Source organism: Saccopteryx bilineata, chromosome 3 (assembly GCF_036850765.1).
Source record: "Saccopteryx bilineata isolate mSacBil1 chromosome 3, mSacBil1_pri_phased_curated, whole genome shotgun sequence".
Taxonomy (NCBI): domain Eukaryota; kingdom Metazoa; phylum Chordata; class Mammalia; order Chiroptera; family Emballonuridae; genus Saccopteryx; species Saccopteryx bilineata.
In genome coordinates, this window is record NC_089492.1 from 289,466,830 (window position 1) to 289,490,384 (window position 23,555).

The 23,555-nt window shown below is 49.3% G+C and overlaps 1 protein-coding gene across 1 annotated transcript; it reads left to right on the forward strand.

The window, feature by feature from the left end:
* Positions 1–353: 353 nt before the first annotated feature.
* NOL9 (nucleolar protein 9) lies at positions 354–22,713 on the forward strand. Its single transcript, XM_066270578.1, has 12 exons — positions 354–754; positions 2,251–2,470; positions 3,265–3,392; positions 5,722–5,857; positions 5,997–6,093; positions 7,638–7,735; positions 14,010–14,171; positions 14,351–14,648; positions 15,189–15,300; positions 16,700–16,877; positions 18,575–18,708; positions 19,339–22,713. The coding sequence occupies exons 1-12, from the start codon at positions 371–373 to the stop codon at positions 19,492–19,494; spliced, it is 2,103 nt and encodes a 700-aa protein (XP_066126675.1). The 5' UTR covers positions 354–370; the 3' UTR covers positions 19,495–22,713.
* Positions 22,714–23,555: the final 842 nt, after the last annotated feature.

The window sequence follows — 23,555 nt, forward strand, 5'->3', positions numbered from 1 at the left end:
AAACACCGTATGAAAATAGACGGGTTTTATTTACACTATCAATCCAGGAGCTATTTCTGCAGGAAAAAAAAAAAAAATTATCCCAGGTGGATTTCCAGAGAGGTAGCCTAGGACTTGGGGTCAGGTATCCGGCGTTCCCTCTCTACGCCGCCGGGTGTACTTTTGCATAATGTAAATACAATCAGTGGGACCGCCCCCGGAACCCCCCCACGCAGGCCTACGGGGAGCCTTCGAGGAAGCAGCCGAGGATCGGGTGCGCTGCCGAGACTGCCGGCAGAGGGCGCCCGCGGCTCCCGGGTCTCTTGACCGGCCGAGGGGAGGAGCGACGAGATCTCGCGAGAGTTTCGCGCCGCCCGCATTGGCGGCCAGCATGGCGGACACAGTCCCGCTGCAAAAGCGGGGTCCCTTACGTCCCTCGTGGACGCGGGCCCGCAAGGCCCGGCCTCAGCTCATCCTCAGCCGCCGGCCCCGCTGCCGGCTCCGGATCCTGCGGTGGTGCGGCCGAAGGCGCCTGCGGCGGCGGCTGCTGCAGGCCCAAGCGGCCGGTGCGGACTGGCGGGAGGGCGGCTGCCCGGCGCCGCGCGCGGCTGCGGTCGTGAGGCCCAAGACAGCGGCCCCCAGCCGGCCCCCCAGCCCTCCGACGAGCCCGACTTCCGACGAAGACCCTGTCCAGGGTTTCTCCGCGGGCCTCCCCATCCCGCCACTGCGGCCGGCCGGCCCGGGTCGCGGTGTGCTGCTGCTGCCGGTGGAGCGGGTGAGTCGCCCCGAGAGCCCGGAGGACAGAGAGGGAGGGCGGAGACGCGGCCCCGGTGGGGGAGACTGTGTCCCCTCCTTGAGTTTTCTTGTCGATGGTGCCGAGCAGAGGCTAAGAAGCACTCTGCCGAGGCTTATCTAGGCCTTCAGACTTTAACAGTAGTGATTATAGTAACATTGCATTTGCTGGGTGCTGAGTAATAAAAAGTGTTCAAGTGTTTTGGGTGTATGAGTCCATTTAATAGTCCCAGCTCTCGTGGAGTCATTACCGCTATTACTGTGTTTACAGAGGAAGGAACGGAGGTTTAGCTTAGGTATCTTGCCAAAAGGAACACGGCAGAGCTAGGATCTGAACCCCAATCAGCAGCCTGATTGCAGGGCTCCTGGTCTGGGAGGTCTCTCTCCAGGGCAGGAGGGAAGAGAAAACTCAGGAACGCAGAGACTTGGTAGGCAGTGGGCAGGATGGGGAGCCATGAGAACAGCAGAGTGTGTCGTGCCCCCCCCCCCTTGTTTTTCATGTGTCTGTAGCTGATATTATGTCAGAAGCATTTTATTTTATTTTTTTTATTTTTATTTTTTTGTATTTTTCTGAAGCTGGAAACGAGGAGAGACAGACTCCCGCATGCGCTCGTCCAGGATCCACCTGGCACGCCCACCAGGGGGCGGTGCTCTGCCCCTCCGGGAGTCACTCTGTTGCGACCAGAGCCACTCCAGCGCCTGGGGCAGAGGCCAAGGAGCCATCCCCAGCGCCCGGGCCATCCTTGCTCCAATGGAGCCTCTCTGCGGGAGGGGAAGAGAGAGACAGAGAGGAAGGAGAGGGGGAGGGGTGAAGAAGCAGATGGGCGCTTCTCCTGTGTGCCCTGGCCGGGAATTGAACCCGGGACCTCCGCATGCCAGGCCGACACTCTACCACTGAACCAACCGTCCAGGGCCTATGTCAGAAGCGTATTAAGTACCTGATAGTCCTTAGAGTCTTTAAGACAATGTATTCTCTTATTTAGAAACCTGTCTTTTTTTTTTTTTAATTTTTTTTAAAAATTTTTTTATTTTTTACAGAGACAGAGAGTGAGTCAGAGAGAGGGATAGACAGGGACAGACAGACAGGAACGGAGAGAGATGAGAAGCATCAATCATTAGTTTTTCATTGCACGTTGCAACACCTTAGTTGTTCATTGATTGCTTTCTCGTATGTGCCTTGACCGTGGGCCTTCAGCAGACCGAGTGACCCCTTGCTGGAGCCAGTGACCTTGGGTTCAAGCTGGTGGGCTTTTTGCTCAAGCCAGATGAGCCTGCGCTCAAGCTGGCGACCTCGGGGTCTCGAACCTGGGTCCTATGCATCCCAGTCCGACGCTCTATCCACTGTGCCACCACCCGGTCAGGCGAAACCTGTCATTTTTTGATATGTGAATAGCAATTAAGGTTTTAGAAGATTTCAGTCATTACTAACAGGATCTGTAATGTTGTTACTTCCTTTCTTTTCTTTTCCCGGCTGGCTAGGGTTTTACTTTTAGCGGGATTTGCCGGCTGACTTGCCTGTATGGCCAGGTGCAGGTGTTTGGTTTTACCATTAGCCAAGGCCAGCCTCCTCAAGACGTCTTCTCTACCTACACCCACTCTCGCCTCACTATCAACGCAGTTCCTTACTCGTTGCCTGAGAAGAGCAAGAGGGAGATGAAGAAGGAAGCCCGAACCTTGCTCAAAGCTCATCTTAACCAGGGTAATGAAGAAAAGAACGGGATAATTTACTGAGACGATGCACTATATACTAAGGCTAATAACCTTTAGATGTGTACTATGGCCTAGACCAGTGGTCGGCAAACTCACTAGCCAACAGAGCCAAATATCAACAGTACAGCGATTGAAATTTCTTTTGGCCTGACCTGTGGTGGCGCAGTGGATCAGGCATTGACCTGGAATGCTGAGGTTGCTGGTTCGAAACCCTGGGCTTGCCCAGTCAAGGCACGTATGGGAGTTGATGCTTCCTGCTCCTCCCCTCTTCTCTCTCTCTCTCTCTTCTCTAAAATGAATAAATAAATAAAAATAATTAAAAAAAAAATTTATTTTGAGAGCCAAATTTTTTAAACTTAAACTATACAAGTAGGTACATTGTTATTAACTTAATTAGGGTGCTCCTAAGCTGGCCTTTGCTAAAAAGGTCGCATGCTATTAGGTCACATGTGGCTCGCGAGCCCTGGTTTGCCAACCACTGGCCTGGACAGTGTGCACTTGACTATCTTTTTAAACCCTCACAGAGGTCCTGAGAAGGAAGCCGTTTCACTGTTTTACAGATGAGAAAAGTTGCCCAAGGTCACCCAGGGAGTCAGTAGCAAACCTGAACTGACTTCTCAGCCCAGATGTGATTCTATTATGCAGGGTGGCCTCCTGAAAGAGACTCAAACTTGATTCCTACCCTCAAAAAGTTTACAGTTCAGTCGAGGAACTGGTTATCCTAAGGGGCATGGAGTTTAATGGAGTTATTCTTTGTAAGGTAGTTTAGTTTTCTCTTTACAGATGACAGAAGATGGTTGATGAAGAATTTTTCTCCTCTGTGTTCCATCGTGATGCTGGAAAATCTGAAAACCTCCACCGTAAACTTCATAAACAGCCACCCAGGTTTATCTAATGTTTTCCTGCAAGAGGTAAACCAGTTTTTGTTCAGAGTTTTGCTAATTCTTTTCACCAAAACGGTGACATGCAGTGACTGTGTGGGGTGTCCCCTTCAAAAATCAGACTGTCTTGTGCTGGATGTCCTATAGGTTGTAATACATGTGTACAGTAACAATAGTCTGTATAGAAAGGTGTATCATGAAAACTGTCTCTTACCCCCCCCCCCCTTGGTTTCATTCCTCAGAAGAGCCATCATTTCATTATATGCCTTTGGCTTTTTTTTTTTTAATTTTAATTTTTTTTTTCCAGAGACAGATTAAGAGTCAGAGAGAGGGAAAGATAAGGACAGACAGACAGGGAAGGAGAGAGATGAGAAGCATCAATCATTAGTTTTTCGTTGTGGCACTTTAGTTGTTTATTGATTGCTTTCTAATATGTGCCTTGACCGTGGGGCTACAGCAGACCAAATGACCCCTTGCTCAAGCCAGCAACCCTGGGTCCAAACTGGTGAGCTTTGCTCAAACCATATGAGCCCATACTCAAGCTGGCGACCTCAGGGTCTCGAACCTGGGGTCCAACGCACTATCCGCTGCACCACCACCTGGTCAGGTGGCATTTTGTTTTTAAATGGTTATCTTTGTATCTTGACTTATTAACCTCAGACAGTGTTAAGTTTTCTCTAAATCATGAACAATTTAGATGTACTTACACTTTTTCCCATCTCTCCCTTTTCTCACATATATGTTTTGCTGGCTGTGTTACTAATTTTTAAAGTCAGGTTGTTACTATAATTGCCTCCCATGGGCTAATAAATTGAATCCATTCAGTAAGATTGTTAGACAGCCTGACCAGGCGGTGGTGCAGTGGATAGAGCGTCGGACTGGGATGCGAAGGACCCAGTTTCAAGACCCCGAGGTCACCAGCTTGAGCGTGGGCTCATCTGGTTTGAGCAAAGCTCACCAGCTTGGACCCAGGGTTGCTGGCTTGAGCAAAGGGTTACTCAGTCTGCTGTAGCCCCACGGTCAAGGCACTTATGAGAAAGCAATCAATGAGCAACTAAAGTGCCACAACGAAAAACTGATGATTGATGTTTCTCATCTTTCTGTGTTACTGTCTGTCTGTCCCTCTCTCTGACTCTCGCTCTGTCTCTGTAAAAAAAAAAAAAAAAAAAGATTGTTAGACAGACTGGATGGGGAGGTCTGAGGAAGAATCCAGGACAAACCAGGCTTTGCAGTTGCTATTAACCGGGATGAACTACAGGAGGGGATGTAGACGTGTGGACCTTGGGATGCCTGTTAAATGTTGAGAGTCGAGTTCAGAGAAGAGGTTGGAAATGTAAATTTGGGAACCTTCAGCCGAAGAGGGTTCCAAAGGCCTCGAGGTGGGACAGTAGCACCGAGGGAGTTGATACAGGTAGAAACCAGGTTCGAGGTCTGAGCACCGAGGCGTGCCTGAGAACTGGGCTCCCTGAGACAGAAGGTGTGGTCAGTGATGCCTGCTCCATTGTTTTTTGGACTCCAGAGTTGCTGATAGAAAGTCTTTTTTTTATTTATTTTAATTTTTTTTATTTATTCATTTTAGGAAGGGAGAGAGAGGGAGAGAGAAGGGGGGGAGGAGCAGTAAGCATCAACTCCCATATGTGCCTTGACCAGGCAAGCCCAGCATTTCGAACCAGCAACCTCAGCATTTCCAGGTTGACGCTTTATCCACTGCGCCACCACAGGTCAGGCCATGATAGGAAGTCTTAATTCCTATTCCCGGCGGATGGACTCCCATTCCCTTTGTGACATCTTTATTTTGGGAGTCAGTGAGTTGTGATCCTGGGTGGGTTTCTTCCTTGATCCTCTTCCACACAGTGGCCTTATTCCGTGAATGTCTCACGTGCCTTCTCCTTCCCTCAGGTGGTTTTCCTGCCTTGTCTGGGCACTTCTGCCAGAGTGCTGTTGGACTTCATGGGCCTGCCTTCCACATCCTTTCAACTCTGCATATTCCTGGTCTTTTTTGCTTTGTTTTGGGGTGTTGGCTTGACTATTTCAAGTCGCAAGGCTGCCCTGTGACTGGGATCTTCTGCATTTTTCTTTTGGCAGTCACTTTTCAATTTCCACACATTCTCTGTTTCTCTGGATGTCCTGCAGAGCTGATGGCCACTCATACATACATGCTTGAAAACAGACTTTGGGTGACTAGGCAGACAACTGACAAGCCTTGCTGAAGTGTTGGATGTGGTGGGGGTGAGAAAAGGAGGCGTCAAATTTATCTTTTGTAGCGTACAGCCGGATGAGGCTTATAAATTTAGAACTGAAGGGAAGAAAGGGTGCATTTGTTTTCACCTTTCCTAAAAGTTTGCATTGTTAATTTCAGAGCCCCACTTTCCAGATTGGCTCTGAGTATTTCGCCCTGAGGTCTATTGGCATCAGAAAAGAGAAGAAAAAAAACGGGCTGCGTTTAACTGAAAGTTTCCTTTCTGCCTTGGAAGAGTTAGTCAGTGTCTCTTGTGGTAAGTGACAGGTTGATAAATTGGAGTGTTTTCTGCTAGAGTCTCAGAGGATTCCTGGGTATGATTAGACTCCTAAAGAAGATGGCTAAAAAAAAAAGAAGGAGGCTAATGCTAGGGTCGCTGTTTGTCTCATCTCCAGAGGAAGTAGACGGCTGCTCTGTCATTCTGGTTTGTGGAGCTCAGGACGTTGGAAAGTCAACATTTAATAGATACCTGATTAACCAGTTGTTAAATAGGTAAGTGGGTTTTTTTGTTTGTTTTGTTTTGACTTGTTAGATTTGGGGCATGAAGTAGGAGTTTTGATTTAAGAAACTGGGTAGGAATGCCTCTTGACTTCTAGGAAGGGATTATTTATAACTACCAAGCAACTCAGTTGAATGATGATGTGGGCTGTTCTACTGTGTTCTGGAGTAAGGTGACAGTGTCCTGGGTGTACTGATCTTGCTTGTCAGTGAGCTTGTAGGAGGGGTCACTTGGTCTCAGAATGTGTCTTTGTCCATACCCAGAGATTCAGAGTAGGGGTAAATTCTGCTGTCTTTTAAAGGTAAGATTTAGGGTAAGATCAAATTGTACCACGTTATGAACGGACACTGTGACCCCATCACATGTTCTCTACTTTTTTTTTTTTAAGTGAGAGCAGGGGAGGCAGAGACACAGATTCCCACATGCTCCCTGACAGGGATTTACTTGGCAGGCCCACTAGGGGGCGATGCTCTACCCATCTTGGGTGTTGCTCTGTTGCTCAGCAACGGAGCTATTTTAGCATCTGAGGCAGAGACTGCCCAGAGCCATCCTTAGCACCCAAGGCCAACCAGCTCTAACCAATCGAGCCCTGGCTACAGGTGTAGGGCGGGGCATTGAGAAGCAGTTGGTCACTTCTGTGTGCCCAGATTGGGAATCTAACCTGGGACTTCCACACACCAGGCTGACGTTCTACAGTTGAGCCAATGGTCAGGGCCTCTACAAGTTTTGTTTTGTTTTGTTTTGAATATGAATTGAGCATTCCACTGACCAGTCTGTCTAGGATGAATTATGACTGTATCACATAAAATCTTTTTTTTTAAAAGAGAGGCAAGGAGGCCCTGGTCGGTTGGCTCAGCAGTAGAGCGTCAGCCTGGCGTGCAGGAGTCCCGGGTTCGATTCCCGGCCAGGGCACACAGGAGAGGCGCCCATTTGCTTCTCCACCCCTCCCCCTCTCCTTCCTTTCTGTCTTTCTCTTCCCCTCCCGCAGCCCAGGCTCCATTGGAGCAAAGATGGCCCGGGCGCTGGGGATGGCTCTGTGGCCTCTGCCTCAGGCGCTAGAATGGCTCTGGATGCAACAGAGCGACGCCCCAGAGGAGCAGGGCATCGCCCCCTGGTCGGCATGCCGGGTGGATCCTGGTTAGGCGCATGCAGGAGTCTGTCTGACTGCCTCCCCGTTTCCAGCTTAGGAAAAATGAAAAAAAAAATAAAATAAATAAAAATAAAAGAGAGGCAAGGAAAGAGGGAATGAGAGACAGAGAAAGAGAGAGAGAGCGAGCGAGAGAGACAGGAACATCAGACTGCTCCTGTATGTTCCCTAACCGGGGAATCAAACTGGCAACCTCTGTGCTCTGGGACAATGCTCCAGCCAACCCAGCTGTCCCACCAGGGCTGAATTTTTATTGATTTTTAGAGAGAGTGGGGAGGGGGAAAGGAAGCATTCATTTGTTGTTCCACTCAGTCGTACATAAAATATTTAAGATCTGTTTTATCCTTTCAACATTGTAATGCTAGTCAAGATTTTCTTTTAAATTTTCAGTATTTCCTGTGTTGACTATTTGGAATGTGATCTTGGACAGACAGAGTTTACTCCTCCAGGTTGCATTTCTTTACTTAATATTACAGAACCAGTACTAGGTATGTATTACATATTTCTTAAATGTCTTGGTGTTATAAAAATACGAGAGTAATGCTATCTTACAAAAACTCAAGAGAATAGGCCCTGGCCGGTTGGCTCAGTCATGGAGCGTGGGCCTGGTGTGTGGAAGTCTTGGGTTCGATCCCGGCCAGGGCACACAGGAGAGGCGCCCATCTGCTTCTCCACCCCTCCCCCTCTCCTTCCTTAAATTTTATTTATTTATTATTATTGTTTTCTTATACAGAGACAGAGAATCAGAGAGAGGGATAGATAGGGACAGACAGACAGGAACAGAGAGAGATGAGAAGCATCAATCATCAGTTATTTGTTTTGACACCTTAGTTTATTTTTTTTATTTTTATTTTTTATTGTTTGTTTGTTTTGTTTTTTAAGACTTTATTTTTTAAATGTCTTCTGGTAGATCTTTTTTTTTCTTTTTAGATTTTGTGTATTCATTTTTTTGAGAGAGGAGACAGAGAGAGAGAGAAGGGGTGGGAGGAGCAGAAAGCATCAACTCCCGCCTGACCTGTGGTGGCGCAGTGGATAAAGCGTCGACCTGGAAATGCTGAGGTCGCCGGTTCAAAAAAAACCTTGGGCTTGCCTGGTCAAGGCACATATGGGAGTTGATGCTTCCAGTTCCTCCCCCTCATCTCTCTCTCTGTCTCTCCTCTCTCTCTCTCTCTCCCTCTCCTCTGTAAAATGAATAAATAAATAAAAATTAAAAAAAAAAAAAGAAAAAAGAAAGCATCAACTCCCATATGTGCCTTGATAGGCAAGCCTGGGGTTTTGAACCTGCGACCTCAGCATTCTAGGTTGACACTTTTACCCACTGTGCCACTGCAGGTCAGGCTTAGTTGTTTATTGATTGCTTTCTCATATGTGCCTTGACCGCAGGCCTTCAGCAGATGGAGTAACCCCTTGCTCAAGCCATCAACTTTGGGTCCAAGCTGGTGAGCTTTTTTTTTGCTCAAGCCAGATGAGTTTGCGCTCAAGCTGGTGACCTTGGGGTCTCAAACCTGGGTCTTCCGCATCCCAGTCCAATGCTCTATCCACTACGCTATCACCTGGTCAGGCCCCCTCTCCTTTCTTACTGTCTCTCTCTTCCCCTCCCTCAGCCAAAGCTCCATTGGAGCAAAGTTGGCCCGGGCACTGAGGATGGCTCCTTGGCCTCCACCTTAGGCTCTAGAATGGCTCCAGTTGCAACGGAGCAATGCCCCAGATGGGCATGCTGGGTGGATCCTGGTCGGGTGCATGCGGGAGTCTGTCTGAGTGCCTCCCCGCTTCTCACTTCAGAAAAATACAAACAAACAAAAAAAACCCAAAAAAACTCAGAATATAATATTATAAGATATAAATGTGAAGCTCCCTCTACCAGACTCATGGTCTTCCTGTAACTTTCTCCAGCCTCCAGAAATTAAAAAACAAACTGTGACACTTTCCAGGATTCCATTTTAGTAAATAGAATTATTATCCATTTTATTATATGTAAACTATCAATAGAAACACAACTTTACAGCCTGATCTGTACTGGCGCAGTGGATAAAGCACTGACCTGCAACACAGGTTGCTGGTTTAAAACCTCGGGCTTTCCTGGTCAAGGCAGGTATGAAAAGTAACTACTACAAATTGCTGCTTCCTACCCCTCTCCCCGCCCCCCTTTCTCTCTGCCTCTCCCTTTTCCTTCTTTCTAAAGTCAATAAAATAAAAAAATTAAAAAAAACCCCACTTTAATAGTAACATCTTAACACTGTATAATGATGTAAACCATGTAATTTTAGGGATCTTTTTTTCCTCCAGGGATTCTTATTTATTTATTTTTTATAACTTTCAGAGAAATGAAGGAGGAGAGAGAAACATTGATTTGTTGTTCCCTTACCCATGCAGTCACTGGTTGATTCTTGTGTGTGCCCTGACTAGGGCTTGAACCTGCAACCGTGGTGTTTCAGGACAGTGTTCTCTAACTAACTGAGGTACCCGGCCAGGGCCTTCTGATTTTTCTTATATTACTTTTATGCTATTTGTGACATATCTCTGAAATTGTGCTAAACCCAGTGTCCTAAGGGTTTTCTGTATTGTTCTCTTCTATGACGTTTGTAAGTTTTAGCTCTAATATTTAGGTCTTTGATCTCCAGCCTTCCAGTCCTCCCGCAAAGAGAAACGTTTACTTCTCAGGCAGCCACACAAGTGACCAGAGAGGAAGCTTAAATCAGCCTCCCCGGTCCAGGATTTCAGTGGGTTAAGGGGAACAAGTGTGCGAAAACTCTGGTGGGACAATTTTTTTTATTGATTTTAGAGGGAGAGAAGCATCGATTTTCTGATCATCTTTTTTTTTTTTTTTTTTTTTGTATTTTTCTGAAGTTGGAAACAGGGAGGCAGTCAGACAGACTCCCACATGTGCCGGACCGGGATCCACCAGGCATGCCCACCAGGGGGCGATGCTCTGCCCGTCTGGGGCGTCACTCTGCTGCAATCAGAGCCATTCTAGCCCCTGAGGCAGAGGCCATAGAGCCATCCCCAGCTCCCAGGCCAACTTTGCTCCAATGGAGCCTGGGCTGCAGGAGGGGAAGAGAGAGACAGAAAGGAAGGAGAGGGGGAGGGGTGGAGAAGCAGATGGGCGCCTCTCCTGTGTGCCCTGGCCGGGAATCGTACCCGGGACTCCTGCACGCCAGGCTGACGCTCTACCACTCAACCAACTGGCCAGGGCCTCTGATCATCTTTATGCATTCATTGGTTGACACTTGTATGTGCCCTGACTGGGGATTGAATCCATCACCTTGGTGTATTGGGATGATGCTTTAACCAACTGAGCTGCCCAGCCAGTGCAGGGGCAAGTTTTAATTTGAGGAACTTGCCATTTGTGGCGAGGGGCTTTAGCACCACATCTTTCTGGACAGTGGACCCTTTGCTTCTGAAAAGGTTCCATTGTCAGGTTCCAACGTGGCTCAGTTCTTTGGTTCTGGGGGGGGGGGCGACTTTGGTCCCGGATGCAGCTGGAGGTCAGGGTCCTCTCTGCGCTCGCTTCAGCTGCATGATTTGTGGTTTTGGTCTGTTGTCTCTGATTGAATCCGTTTTTGAATAAATTTCTCTGTATGATTTAAGGAAAGGATCCAACTTTTATCATTTTAAGATTTTATATAGGCCCTGGCTGGTTGGTTCAGTGGTAGAGCATCGGCCTGGCGTGCAGGAGTCCCGGGTTTGATTCCCAGCCAGGGCACACAGGAGAGGCGCCCCACCTGCTTCTCCACCCCTCCCCCTCTCCTTCCTCTCTGTCTCTCTCTTCCCCTCCTGCAGCCAAGGCTCCATTGGAGCAAAGTTGGCCCAGGCGCTGAGGATGGCTCTGGTTGCAACAGAGCAATGCCCCAGATGGGCAGAGCATCGCCCCCTGGTGGGCATGCCTGGTGGATCCCGGTCCCGCGCATGTGGGAGTCTGTCTGACTGCCTTCCTGTTTCCAACTTCAGAAAAATAAAAAATGAAAAAAAAATTTTTATTTATTGATTGTACAGGAAGAAATGGGGAAGTGGGGAGTGAGAAGTATCAGCTCATAGTTGCTTCACTGTAGTTCATGGATTGCTTGTCATATGTGCCTTGACGGCAAGTCCAGGGTTTTAATCCGGCGACCTCAGCATTCCAGGTTGACTCTGTCCACTGTGCCACCACAGGCCAGGCAATTACAGTCTTTCTAGGAAGTTCAGAGTTGGTTCAGGCCGGACAGCTCCTTAATATTTCAATGGGTATTTCTACAAACAAAGATAGTACATAACCGTACCACAACCACCCAGAACAGGGCAGTAATGTTGCTCCAGTACTCTTACTTAAGTTTCGTCCATTGTCCCAGTCATCTGTGTGGGCCCGGTATGTCGTTACACAGCTTTAGTGCCCTTCAGTCTGGAACAGTTAGTTCCTCCCACATTGCTGCCTTTTGTGATGATGGCAGTTTTGGAGAGTACATATAGACTGTCTCTAGTGACTAGACCTTGGCTGCAGCCAGAGGACGTGCACAGTGGCCCAGGCTGATCAGACTGGACATCCTGTGACAGAGACGTTAGCCTCATGTTCGCTGTGCTTGCTTGGCTGAGCGTGCTTTGGCCAGGAATTCCACTCCAGCTGTGACCAGGTGTGCTCTTTCCTCCTGGGTGCCATCACTGCTCGCTCGCCTCCTTAGGTGGACAGAGCCCTTTGGTAGGCAGAGCCAGGAAATGCATGCATGTGTGAAACTGCACACGCCATATACAGGGGGTTCTTGGGTTACAACAGTCTAGACATACGACATTTCGAGTTTACAATGCTCACTCCCGTAAAAACTTTTAAAAAAATGAGAAGCGAGTGTTTTGGCTTACGCCCATTAGCGTCATACTTACGGACTATGGGGGCGAATTAGTTTGCTTGCACACAGTAGAAGAATATGCTGTAACGCAGTATGAGTGAGGGAGTTGGCAGCACCCAGTACACCATTTTGGACTGTTAAAAGTGCAAGTGTTCTGTTTGTGTTAGGTTAGGGTGTGTTTCAACTTACACCAAAATTCGGGTTACGTCACTGATAGGAATGGAACTGCTATAACCTGAGGATTTGCTGTATGTTTAAGTGGATGCATATGTGCATGCACACACACCTGTGTCTCCTGTTTATTAAGATTTGTGCCCCTGGTTGGTTGGCTCAGTGGTAGTAAGAGCGTTGGCCTGGCGTGCAGAAGTCCCAGGTTCTATTCCTGGCCAGGGGACACAGGAGAAGCGCCCATCTGCTTCTCCACCCCTCCCCCTCTCCTTCCTCTCTGTCTCTCTCCTCCCCTCCCGCAGCCAAGGCTCCATTGGAGCAAAGTTGGCCTGGGCACTGAGGATGGCTCTATGGCAGGGGTCCCCAAACTTTTTACACAGGGGGCCAGTTCACTGTCCCTCAGACCATTGGAGGGCTGGACTATAAAAAAAAAACTATGAACAAATCCCTATGCACACTGCACATATCTTATTTTAAAGTAAAAAAACAAAACGGGAACAAATATAACATTTAAAATAAAGAACAAGTAAATTTAAATCAACAAACTGACCAGTATTTCAATGGGAACTATGCTCCTCTCACTGACCACCAATGAAAGGTGCCCCTTCCGAAAGTGCGGTGGGGGCTGGATAAATGGCCTCAGGGGGCCGCATGTGGCCGCGGGCCGTAGTTTGGGGACCCCTGCTCTATGGCCTCTGCCTCAGGCGCTAGAATGGCTCTGGTTGCAACAGAGCAACGCCCCAGATGGGCAGAGCATCGCCCCCTGGTGGGCATGCCTGGTGGATCCTGGTCAGGCTCATGCAGGAGTCTGTCTGACTGCCTCCCTGTTTCCAACTTCAGAAAAATACAAAAAAAACAAAAAAAGATTTATGCATTTGCATCGATTGTTCCACTCGCTCTGACACCCAGGGCTTGCTCTCGTTAAGCCATTCCCCTTCCTTGTTTGCAAGTCCCTTCTTTGATGTAAGAACCCTGGCTGTGGTTATTCTCAGTGTCTATACGTTGTTGCTCAGTCCCTTTGTGTGTGTTCAACGCCTTGATCACATGGACCACTTTCTCAGCCGTGGATCACAACCTGAGGGGAGTCTCACTAGTTCTGTCCTGGTGGCCTTGCCCCAGCCACATTGACCAAGACCTTCGCCCTGCCTACTATGTGGTCACAAGATCCTGGGCACCCGGCCGCTGAGCACTCTGGCCTGGCTGCAGCCAGAGGACGTGCACAGTGGCCCGGGCTGATCAGACTGGTGATGTGATTAGGGAGTGTGAGCTCCAGAGGGGACTCTGCTGCCTGAGTGCAAGCCCAGCCGATACATACCTGCTGGATGTGTGACCTTGGTCCAGTCCATCTCTCTCCGTTTCCTCGTCTGTGAAAACGAGGGTGATGATACTACATACTTCATGGGGTTTTTACAGAAATTAAAGACTATATGTAACACGCCTAAAACGTAGTGCTGTATTCTGACAAGAGATTGCTGTTGTTATTCATCGCTCCTTTACCAGAACGTCAGCCCTACAAGGATGAATGAGTCCAGCATGTAATAGGTGTAAATGTTTATTGAATGAATGGTCTTATTAGGACATAATTGGGGCTAATTGTTCAGGGGACAGTGAGCATGTCTTTATATTAATATGAAACTTAGAGTTCCGGAAGTGGGAACACGTCTGTCTGTTCCTGGTGGTAGGATGGTCTCATGTTTCCTAAGGATCTTTGTCAGCGGTGATGGCTGACCTCGCCACCTTGTAAGTAGTCATGGATTTGTCACTTTTATCTCTCTCTCAGGACCACCTTTCACCCACCAGCGGACACCACAGAAAATGGTCTATTTTGGGAAATCTTCTTGTAAAAGCAACTATGAGAATTACATTGAGATCATAAAGTACGTCTTCGGCTCCTACAAGAGAGAGGCTCCTCTTATCGTCAACACAATGGGCTGGGTGACAGGTAAGCCCTCAGAGGAATGTCCAGCAGCAAGGGACGGACGTGGGAGTCAGCTCGTGGCTGTAGGCACTGTCCGGAGCCCGTGTTTAGGTGATCCTTCTGGTTGATGATTGCTCTGTCTGGGAATAAGCGGCCCGGTTTCCCGTGGGAACACTCAGCCCATGTTGTCCCCTTCCTCGCAGATGAAGGGCTTCTGCTGCTCGTGGATCTGATCCGCCTGCTGTCTCCCAGCCACGTGGTCCAGCTCAGCTCCGGCCGCTCTAAGTTCATGCCGAATCTCACCCCTGACTACGTGGACGACACCGACGGCCTGTACACGAGGAGCAAGTCCAAGGTCAGAAACAGGGGCTTCCTTCTGCCAGAGTTTGCAGACAGTCTGGAGTTTGGCGACGAGGACAAGGAGAGTCCAGTGTCCTTTACTGGACATCAGCTGATCTGCGTCCAGACGGACTTTGCCTTTAGAAAAACTCCAAGAAATAGGTAAAGAAACTATCATGGCTGAAGGGTTAAGTTGTTTTTCAGTTTATCAAGGCCTGTCCTCAATTCCTTTTTTTTTTTTTTTTAATTTTTTTAAAATGGATTTCTGAGAGGGATGTCAGTTCATTACTGCACTTACTGGTGCATTCCCTGGTTGCATCCCTGCTCAGGGGTTGAACTTGCAACTTTGACATATTGGGACGAAGCACTAACCAACTGAGCTACCTAGGCCCGGGCTGTCCTCAGTTCCCAAGAGCAGAAAGTCCTCTAAGACATCGGAGCTCTTGCTCAGCTGTAATGCATGAAGGAGAGTCAGCAGTGTCCCGGGTGCAGCAGCCAGCGAGGTCTCCAGCTCAGGTCACCAGGAGCTGCGATGTGAAGGTGTCTTGCCGCTTCGCGTCTTCCCCGGGCTTTATAGAAAGGCGGGCTGTGCAGAGACTCAGGCGTGAATGTGAGCTGCATAGTGACAAGTGTACTGTTTCTGAGTGGGGGTGGGCCTGTAGGGGGAAGTCCCTGCTCACCTCCTGCCGATTTCCTTTTCAGAGAGTCACATAACAGAGTTTTCCGTGACTTGGCTGTGTTAGCTTACCTTGGCCAGCTGCAGCCCGCGGCGCCAAAACCACTGCAGCCCCTGAATGGTCTGACACCCTACCAGGTAGGACCTGAACTTGTGCGGGCATCAGCTGTACCTAGCGAATACTTCTGTGGGTTCCTGTGTGCTGAGCACTCTTCTGTTGTACAGCTCTTCTCTCGTTTCATCCTCAGAACCATCCTCCCGTGTCGGTTCGGTGACTGTTCTCATTCTGCAGGTGGGAGGCTTTGTCTTCCAGCAGAAGGGGCAGAGCTGGCCTCAGACCCGGGCAGTCCGCCTCCAGGGTCCATGCTCTTAATGCCGTGTGGTGCGGTGTGGTGCTGGGCACAGCCCTCGTGCTGGTTAACGGTGTCTGCCTAGCCCCAGAGCTGACTGTGGGATTGAACCCAGCAGTCTGGTTCCAGAACTTTCACTTCTGAGCCATGTGTGACTCTGTTTGTCATCTGCAGCATGGAGATGGTACCAACCTAGTAGAATGGTGGCACCTGGCCGCCAGCGAGTATCCTTAGAGCTTGGCATGTTGCTGTCCAAAGTCATATCTAGCACCAAAGTATTTGCATCTTGGAATCCAAGCTCTAAGAATTATTCTGGGAAGAAACCACCTTAATATTAGGATTACAGGTGGTGGGAGAATAAACAAGCAGCGTTTTCTTTTTAGTGAGAGACAGGCAGGAAGGGAGAGAGATGAAAAGCATCGATTCTTCGTTGTGACACCTTAGTTGTTCATTGATTGCTTTCTCATATGTGCCTTGACGGGGGACTCCAGCGGAGGGATTGACCCCTTGCTCGAGCTGGCGATCTTGGAGTTTTGAAACTGGGTCCTCAGCCTCACAGGCTGATGCTCTATCCACTGCGCCACTGCCTGGTCAGGCTTAATTCAATATGTTACATAGGAAGTGAGCTGCAGCTTTTCTCACTGATGTAATTTGACTTTCTTGCAGTAGAGGCGTCTGAATGGGGTCTTCACAGTCACCTGTGACTGTTAACTCCTGTAGGATATCTATAAACTTGTGTTTTGTGTGTCCCTTTAGACAAGAAAGTTCCAGGTATTAAGTTTAGATTTCTAGCACATAGCAATGGTACACAGAACTTGGTGTAAATTTCATAGGTTCTCTATAGTAAAGCAGTAAAACTCTGAGCACATGCTGGTTGGTGTTTCCATTCTGTCCAGATACTTTTTGGTAGACAGTTTGGCAGACATAACTTTAGCTAGCAGGCTAGTCAGCTGATAAAAATTAAAAGTAGTTTTCAGTTAGAATTAATAGAAGGAGGTAGGGTATTAAAGGGGGTTATTTATATGGTTACGGAAGAAAATCTGACTTAGGGTAGTGAACACACAATGATAGATTACTTATCATAGAATTGTATACTTGAAACCTATGTAATTTTATTTACCAGTGTCATCTAAAAAATTGAACAATAATAAAGAATTTCTAGAGAAAGACGCACGTTTGTTTTCTAGGTCCCTTTCAATGCCGTCGCCCTCCGGGTTATTCACGCTGATGTCGCGCCTACCCATATCCTGTATGCTCTGAATGCCAGCTGGGTCGGCCTCTGCAAGATCCTGGATGATGTCAGAGGATATGTGAATGGACCTATCCTGCTCGCCCAGACTCCAATCTGTGATTGTTTGGGGTTTGGTGAGTGAGAGAGAAATGTGTCTATAAATTTACCCACTTCTTTGGCTGTTGATAGCTGGTCTTGACCGGGTAGCTGCCGGCCCCAGGGGTCCGAGAGCGTCTCTCTCTCTCTCTCTCTCTCTCTCTCTCTCTCGGCATAGTGGGCCTCGGGCTGGAGGGCAGGAAGGAAGCAGCTCTCTCTCTGCTCCTGCCGCTCCCCTAAATCTGGGGTTCCTGAGCTTCCTTCTCACTTGGCATGTTTTCCCACCATCTCACCGACTGCTGGGGCTTGAAGTCCATCTTTTTTTTTTTTTTTTGAGTGAGAGGAGGGGAGATGGACAGACTTCCGCTTGTGCCCCAACTGGGATCCACCCGGCAGCCCCCATCTGGGGTCAATGTTCTGCCCATTACGGGCTGATGTTTGAATCAACCAAGTTGTCTTTAATGCCTGAGGCTGATACTTGGCCCAATGGACTCATCTTCAGTGCCTAGGGCCGACACTCAAACCAATTGAGCCACTGGTTACAAGAGGAGAAGAGGGAGAGAAGGGGGAGAGGGAGGGGAAGAGAAGCAGAAGGTCACTTCTCTTCTTCCCTGACTGGGGATCGGGAAACCAGGACGTCCATATGCCTGGCTGACATTCTTTCCACTGAGCCAACCGGCCAGAACCTTGAAGTCCATCTTTATGCTGACTTCCCATAGGATCTGTCCAGCCCCATCGTGCATCTAAGTTGCAGGCCCAAGCTCCCCGTGCACCTCTCTGCTGGACAGCTCCCTGGCATCTAGGTCTTAGTCCAAAACTGAGGTCCTGATGTTCTCCCCACATCCCCTTCTTCCATCCCACACTCCTGTTCACTTGGGTCCTTCAAATGGACCTTCAGGACTCATGAGGTCAATAAATGTTGGTGAATGTTTCTGGACAGTGACCTAAAATTAGCAAAACTCTTAAATAATTATAAATTTCTGACTTAACAATACTGTACTTAAAAGCGTTTCCAGCCTGACCAGGCGGTGGTGCAGTGGATAGAGCATCAGACTGGGATGCCGAGGACCCAGGTTCGAGACCCCGAGGTCGCCAGCTTGAGCGCAGGCTCATCTGGTTTGAGCAAAAACTCACCAGCTTGGACCCAAGGTCACTGGCTCAAGCAAGAGGTTACTTGGTCTGCTGAAGGCCCATGGTCAAGGCACATATGAGAAAGCAATCAATGAACAACTAAGGTGTTGCAATGCGCAACGAAAAACTAATAATTGATGCTTCTCATCTGTTCGTTCCTGTCTGTCTGTCCCTGTCTATCCCTCTCTCTGACCCTGTCTCTGTAAAAAAATAGTAATAATAATAAGAAAATAAAATAAAAATTAAAAACAAAAAAGCGTTTCCAGAGAAATGGTGTCACTTTGCCCAGACCATGAAGGAACTGGTGGTGGGAAAAGTTGAGTCTTTTCTGTGCCCCCCCCCCCCCCGCCCACCTCTCACCTGTGTGTGCCGGAGGTAGGAGGGACAGGACTCTGGTGTGATGACCACTTGGGTGCCCCACAGCTGAGCGAGAAGTATATCAAGTCTTTCCACACTCACTCCATCTCTTACTGCTTTGTATTTTCAAAGTAAAACCCCGTTGAAATCGAAACTTATATTACAAGAGTTTTTTGTAGTTCGGCGTGGCAGGGAGGTTGGAGAGCTCTCGGAAAGGGGGATTTGGTATATTTTGTGTGTCCTCCAGGAGTGTGTCGGGGGATCGACATGGAGAAGAGGCTGTTCCACATCCTCACGCCCGTGCCTCCAGAGGAGCTGAGGACCGTGAACTGCCTGCTTGTAGGAGCCATTTCTATCCCACGGTGTGTCCTCAAGAACCAGGTGAGCGTGGTCCCCAGGGCCACACTGGAGGAGCAAGGCCGTGGGCCCAGCAGAGTCAGAGTCATTAGGCAGGTTATTGTTGGGGACACTTACACAACATTGAGGCTGCAGGATCCCGAGGCCTGAGGCAGGGCCTGACCTCCCTTGCTCATGGCCAGGAGTCCTAGGGGAGAGCCATCTGCCAGGAGGTGCAGTGGGGGAAGGGGGCAACGGTGGCCTCCCCGGAATCCCCCTCCTGGGGCAGCAGGGGGAGGGGCAGCACGGCCTCCCCAGGATCCCCCTCCTGGGGCAAGAAGGTGGGCCTCAGGTGCACTCACAGAAAGGTCGTGCTGGCCAAAGGCGTCTCTGTGGCCCCAGAGCCAATTGCAGAGCCTGTGCGTGGCCTGGCTGTTCCTCTCCTTCTTCCCTGCTGGTGTGAGAGGGAGACGCCCACACTTCCCACATGTGCTGGTGGAGGTGTCTGGAGCTGACCAGAAGGAGGCGTCTCCTGTGCCTGAGCCCAGCCGTCCGGGGCCCCGTGAGGGACAGGGAAGTGGACCGCACTAAGGCCCGCTTTCAGCCCTGTCTCCTGCAGAGACAGACTGGGCGGGTTGGGGGTGTGTCCACGCAGCCTCTCTGTTTCCATTGCAGCATGGGCACGAGGGGATGATCCCTTACGTCACGACAGATTATAATCTTGGCATTCCTGGATCATCAGAGGAGATCGGAGCAAGAGAAACTGAGGCAACGCCTAAAGAGAAAGAGAAACAACACCCAAAAGCTAAATTCTACCGAAAATCAAACTGATGTTTTTAATAAGGGAAGGACCGCTTCACAAGTGAAGGAAGCTTGACTTTGCAGCCTGACGTCTGCTGCCAGGGCGCCCTACGGAACAGTGTGTCCTGCACAGCTCATGGGAGTTTGTAGCACACTTCAGTCCCTTCTTAGAGCTACGTGACCCAGTTTCGCCCTGGTCCGCAGTTTGGTTCATCCTGTGTGATTTAAAGCAGCAGGAAAAAGAGTACGCCATTGACACAAAGAATATGGTTGATTCCTACAAAAGTTCTTCAAGCACCTGGTGGTTGAAATCTGGATGAAAAGAGGGAGACTAGGGCCACAAAAATGTACCAAGGGGTAAGGCAGGCAGGGTCCAAGCATAACAGGACGCGACGCGGACACGCACTGTGGCCCTTGCCCCATGGTGGCCGGGGGCCGGGGACCCTCTGCTGAGGTCTGCCTGGGGCTGGTTGCAGCCTCCCTGATCTGTGTGATGCTATCCAGCTTCTCTCTCATTCCCGTGGGCCAGGTGTTAAAAGATCTTGTTTAGTCTTTAATTTTCATCCAGGTTTAACAAATGAAAGTCTGGACCTAGGTTTGTCCCAATTGACTTCTCATCTGAGACTGAAGAGAAGCCCGGGGCAAAAAGCAGCTCTCGCGAGAAAGGCCCCTCCTGCCTTTGGTGGCTGGGCCTGAACTTGTATATCTGGTCAGTTCTGCGCCAAGAGCACTTTCTCCTGGGCTGGAGGAAGCTGGCGGTGCCGCCACTCTCCCAGCTGGCTTTAGGGGAAAACGATGGGAATCTGCTCTTCCTCTTCTTCCTGGTGGTTAGGATTCCGTATCCTCCAGGGTTGGAGTGGTTTTGGTGCACAGGCGTGCCATTTCTGTGCTGAGGTGCTTACTGAGGCAGCAGTTCACGCTGGTATCCGCATTTCAGCCTCCTGGCCGGTTCTGGTGAAGGAGGGTGCAAGTTTTAACATCCGATTTTACATTACTGATGATCACCGTCTTGAAGTACTCAGCATCTCAGACCCACAGCGTGTGGTTCTCACAGGCCGCCTCCTCACCCCAGAGTGAATGTTCATGTTCTAGAGACCAGTGAAGGTCTAACTGCTTAGTTGCCTTGTATTTGTATTTAAGTTGACCTTGTACATGTCCTTCTGTCTTGGCCTTGCAAAGAGTTTTGAGACAATCTGCCACTGCCAGCTTTTTGCCCCCTTCCCTGGTTCCTTGTCTCTTTATAATAATATTCACCGTAGGTTGTTAGCAGCAAGTCTCAGAATAAAAGTGCAGCCCTTTCCCTGTCACTTGCCTTTTCCTCACCTTCAGGCTACCTGTTAGCCTAACCTGCTGGGGGTTAAAGCTGCATTTCCTGTCCCCATCTGGGAAGGAAACTAATGTCGCCACTAGAGGGAGTTGTCAGCCAAGGTCAGAGGGCCAGATCTGGAGTTGGCGGCAGAGCCTGTATGGGCCTTTCTCCAGCGGGGCGGAGGTCCTGGTGATGGGGCTCTGTGTCGACTAAGACTGGCAGCTGTGCCCTGGACCTTGGGTGGCCATTTGATTATCCGTGTCAATGGTTTGGGCTTGTTATTTCTACAGTCTGTTGTGGTTCAAGAGCAAGAATGGGTCTGCATTGGAGTTATTCTAAATCTTTTGTCATTTTCAAAGAACTGCATGCTTATTTCAAGAAAATTAAAGAAATATGTGACTTAGAATGTGGAACTCCTGAGTCACCAATTTTGTGATTCCTTACAGTTATTTGAAAGTTTCTTCTCCAGAAAAGATGGCGATGAAAGTAAATGACAAAATTTTTTAATTCTAGGGCTCATTTTATCTTACAAACAGAAGCAGTTCAGTTTTTCCCTCCTGTCCCGTTAGGCCTGGGGGTAAGAATTGGTGTGCCTTCTGCGGCCCCGGTCCGGAAACAGGACTGGTGGAAGGGACGAGGGACAGTAGCTGGCCCTTTTCAGGTGCTTTGGATTATGATTTTCAGGAAATCAGAATCTAGAACAGGCTTGCGGGAGCGGACAGCAGGGGTGGAGAGGGGCCCAGCCACGCAAAGAGCCTGGCCTCCTGCACTGGGATCCTTTGACGGTATGGGGACCAAGTGACATGGGTACAAGGTTTCTTTTGTACCAAATGTTGAATTTTTTAAAAATTGATTGGTAGAAATTATTTCTTAGATTTGAGTGTCCCAGGGTAGTGGGTTAGACAGCAGGCTTGGGCGTTGGAGCCCTGAGTTCACACCCTGGTTGGACCGCTGACAAGCAGTGTGGTTGTGAGAGAGACCTGCACCTGCACCTGCACCTGCGCCCACTTTGGGACAGGATGAAAGCGCTTCCTGGCATCCCCGCCTGCGCAGTGGCAGTGTGACAGGCTCGGCTGTAAGAGGCGGAGCCATGACTTAGTGGGCTCCCATCTCCAGTTAGACAGCCAACCCCTAGAGCAGGGGTCCCCAAACTATGGCCCGCGGGCTGCATGCGGCCTCCTGAGGCCATTTATCCGGCCCCCACCGCACTTCTGGAAGGGGCACGTCTTTCATTGGTGGTCAGTGAGAGGAGCATATTGAACATCTCACTAGCCAAAAGCAGGCCCACAGTTCCCATTGAAATACAGGTCAGTTTGTTGATTTAAATTTACTTGTTCTTTTTTTTAAATATTGTATTTGTTCCCATTTTGTTTTTTTACTTTAAAATAAGATATGTGCAGTGTGCATAGGGATTTGTTCATAGTTTTTTTTATAGTCCAACCCTCCAACGGTCTGAGGGACAGTGAACTGGCCTCCTGTGTAAAAAGTTTGGGGTTCCCTGCCCTAGAGGGCCAGGACCAGGATCAAATGGTTCACGGTCATGCTGGAATAAAGCAGAAAGTCAAATGCTGGAATCTGAAACCGTCTTACCTGTCCCACCTCTGGGCAGGTTCACCTGAAAACCATTCTTCTTGCTGAGGGTCCAGCTAAAGAGCTCCAGGGTCCCTGGGTCCCACAGTTCCTATTCCTGGCAGCTTTTCCTAAGCCTGTATGTAATGCTTTTGAGCTTGAACAGCTCACACATGTAGAAGATGATCCTTGAGCCCATCACGGCCAATGGGCTGGTCTCTGGTAATGCCGTGGTGCTGGCTTGTCTGGTGTTTTTCTAAGTCGTGTGTTTTGTTTTTACAGTGTTGGTGTCCTCCATGTGTGGTTTTTCTGTCCAGCCCTTTTCACTTAACATCGTTTTCTGTGCCATTAAATGTTTTTGAGAATGTGAATTGATTGGTGTGATTTCATTACAGATGTAGACTATTTTACTGCAGGAAATCGTCTCAGCGCTTAGGAAAGGCGATGGCAGAAACACCGGGTAAAATAAAATGTGGGAGGGGTCAGCGGCAGGGGGTGCAGTGGCAGGGAAGCAGGAAGACCCCGCGCAGGCCTGAAGCCCACCTCGGTGTTGAACGCAAGGGTCCTTTGTTTTCATTTTTCTGATTGGGCCCCAGTGTGTAGGTGGAGAGAAGATACTGTATCCTTTCTGGACTGGCTTTGAGAGTGTATTAGAGGGGAAAAAGTAAAACTTTGCTCCCAGAGAAGTTCAAATTAAAGGGAAAAAAAGCCCCAGGGTCTGTGCTTGTAACACCTCCCAGCCACCCAGCAGGTGTGAGCTCAGCTCTAGTCCTATTCCCAGGGCTGCCGGCTGCGGAAACAACTGGCCTGCCCAACCTGAACAGTGGCAAAAATAAATATGGGGGCCATCTGTGCTGTTGGGGAAGGAGCCACGTGACGCACGGGGGGCTCTGCAGAAAGGGTGTGCTGAGCGAGGGATTTCCAAGGTTTTGCCAGGAAAAGGGGCAGTCTGAAAGGAGGCACACTCGGAGGCCAGGGGCAGCAGGTCCAATCTGGAAGTGCTGGGAGCTGAGTAAGCAAACAGCTGGGCCCGCAGACAATGTGTTGGGCTGGGAAGCCAAGGGTTGCCGTGGCAACAGCCCCCCCCCCCCCATGCACGCTGTGGTGCTCAGCAGACTGGCTTGGGTTTTTCTAACCCTTTGGAATTGGCTTGATTCCTCCCCGCCCCCCCCCCCCCCCCCCCCCCCCGGGCTATGAACGTCTGCCAGGCAGG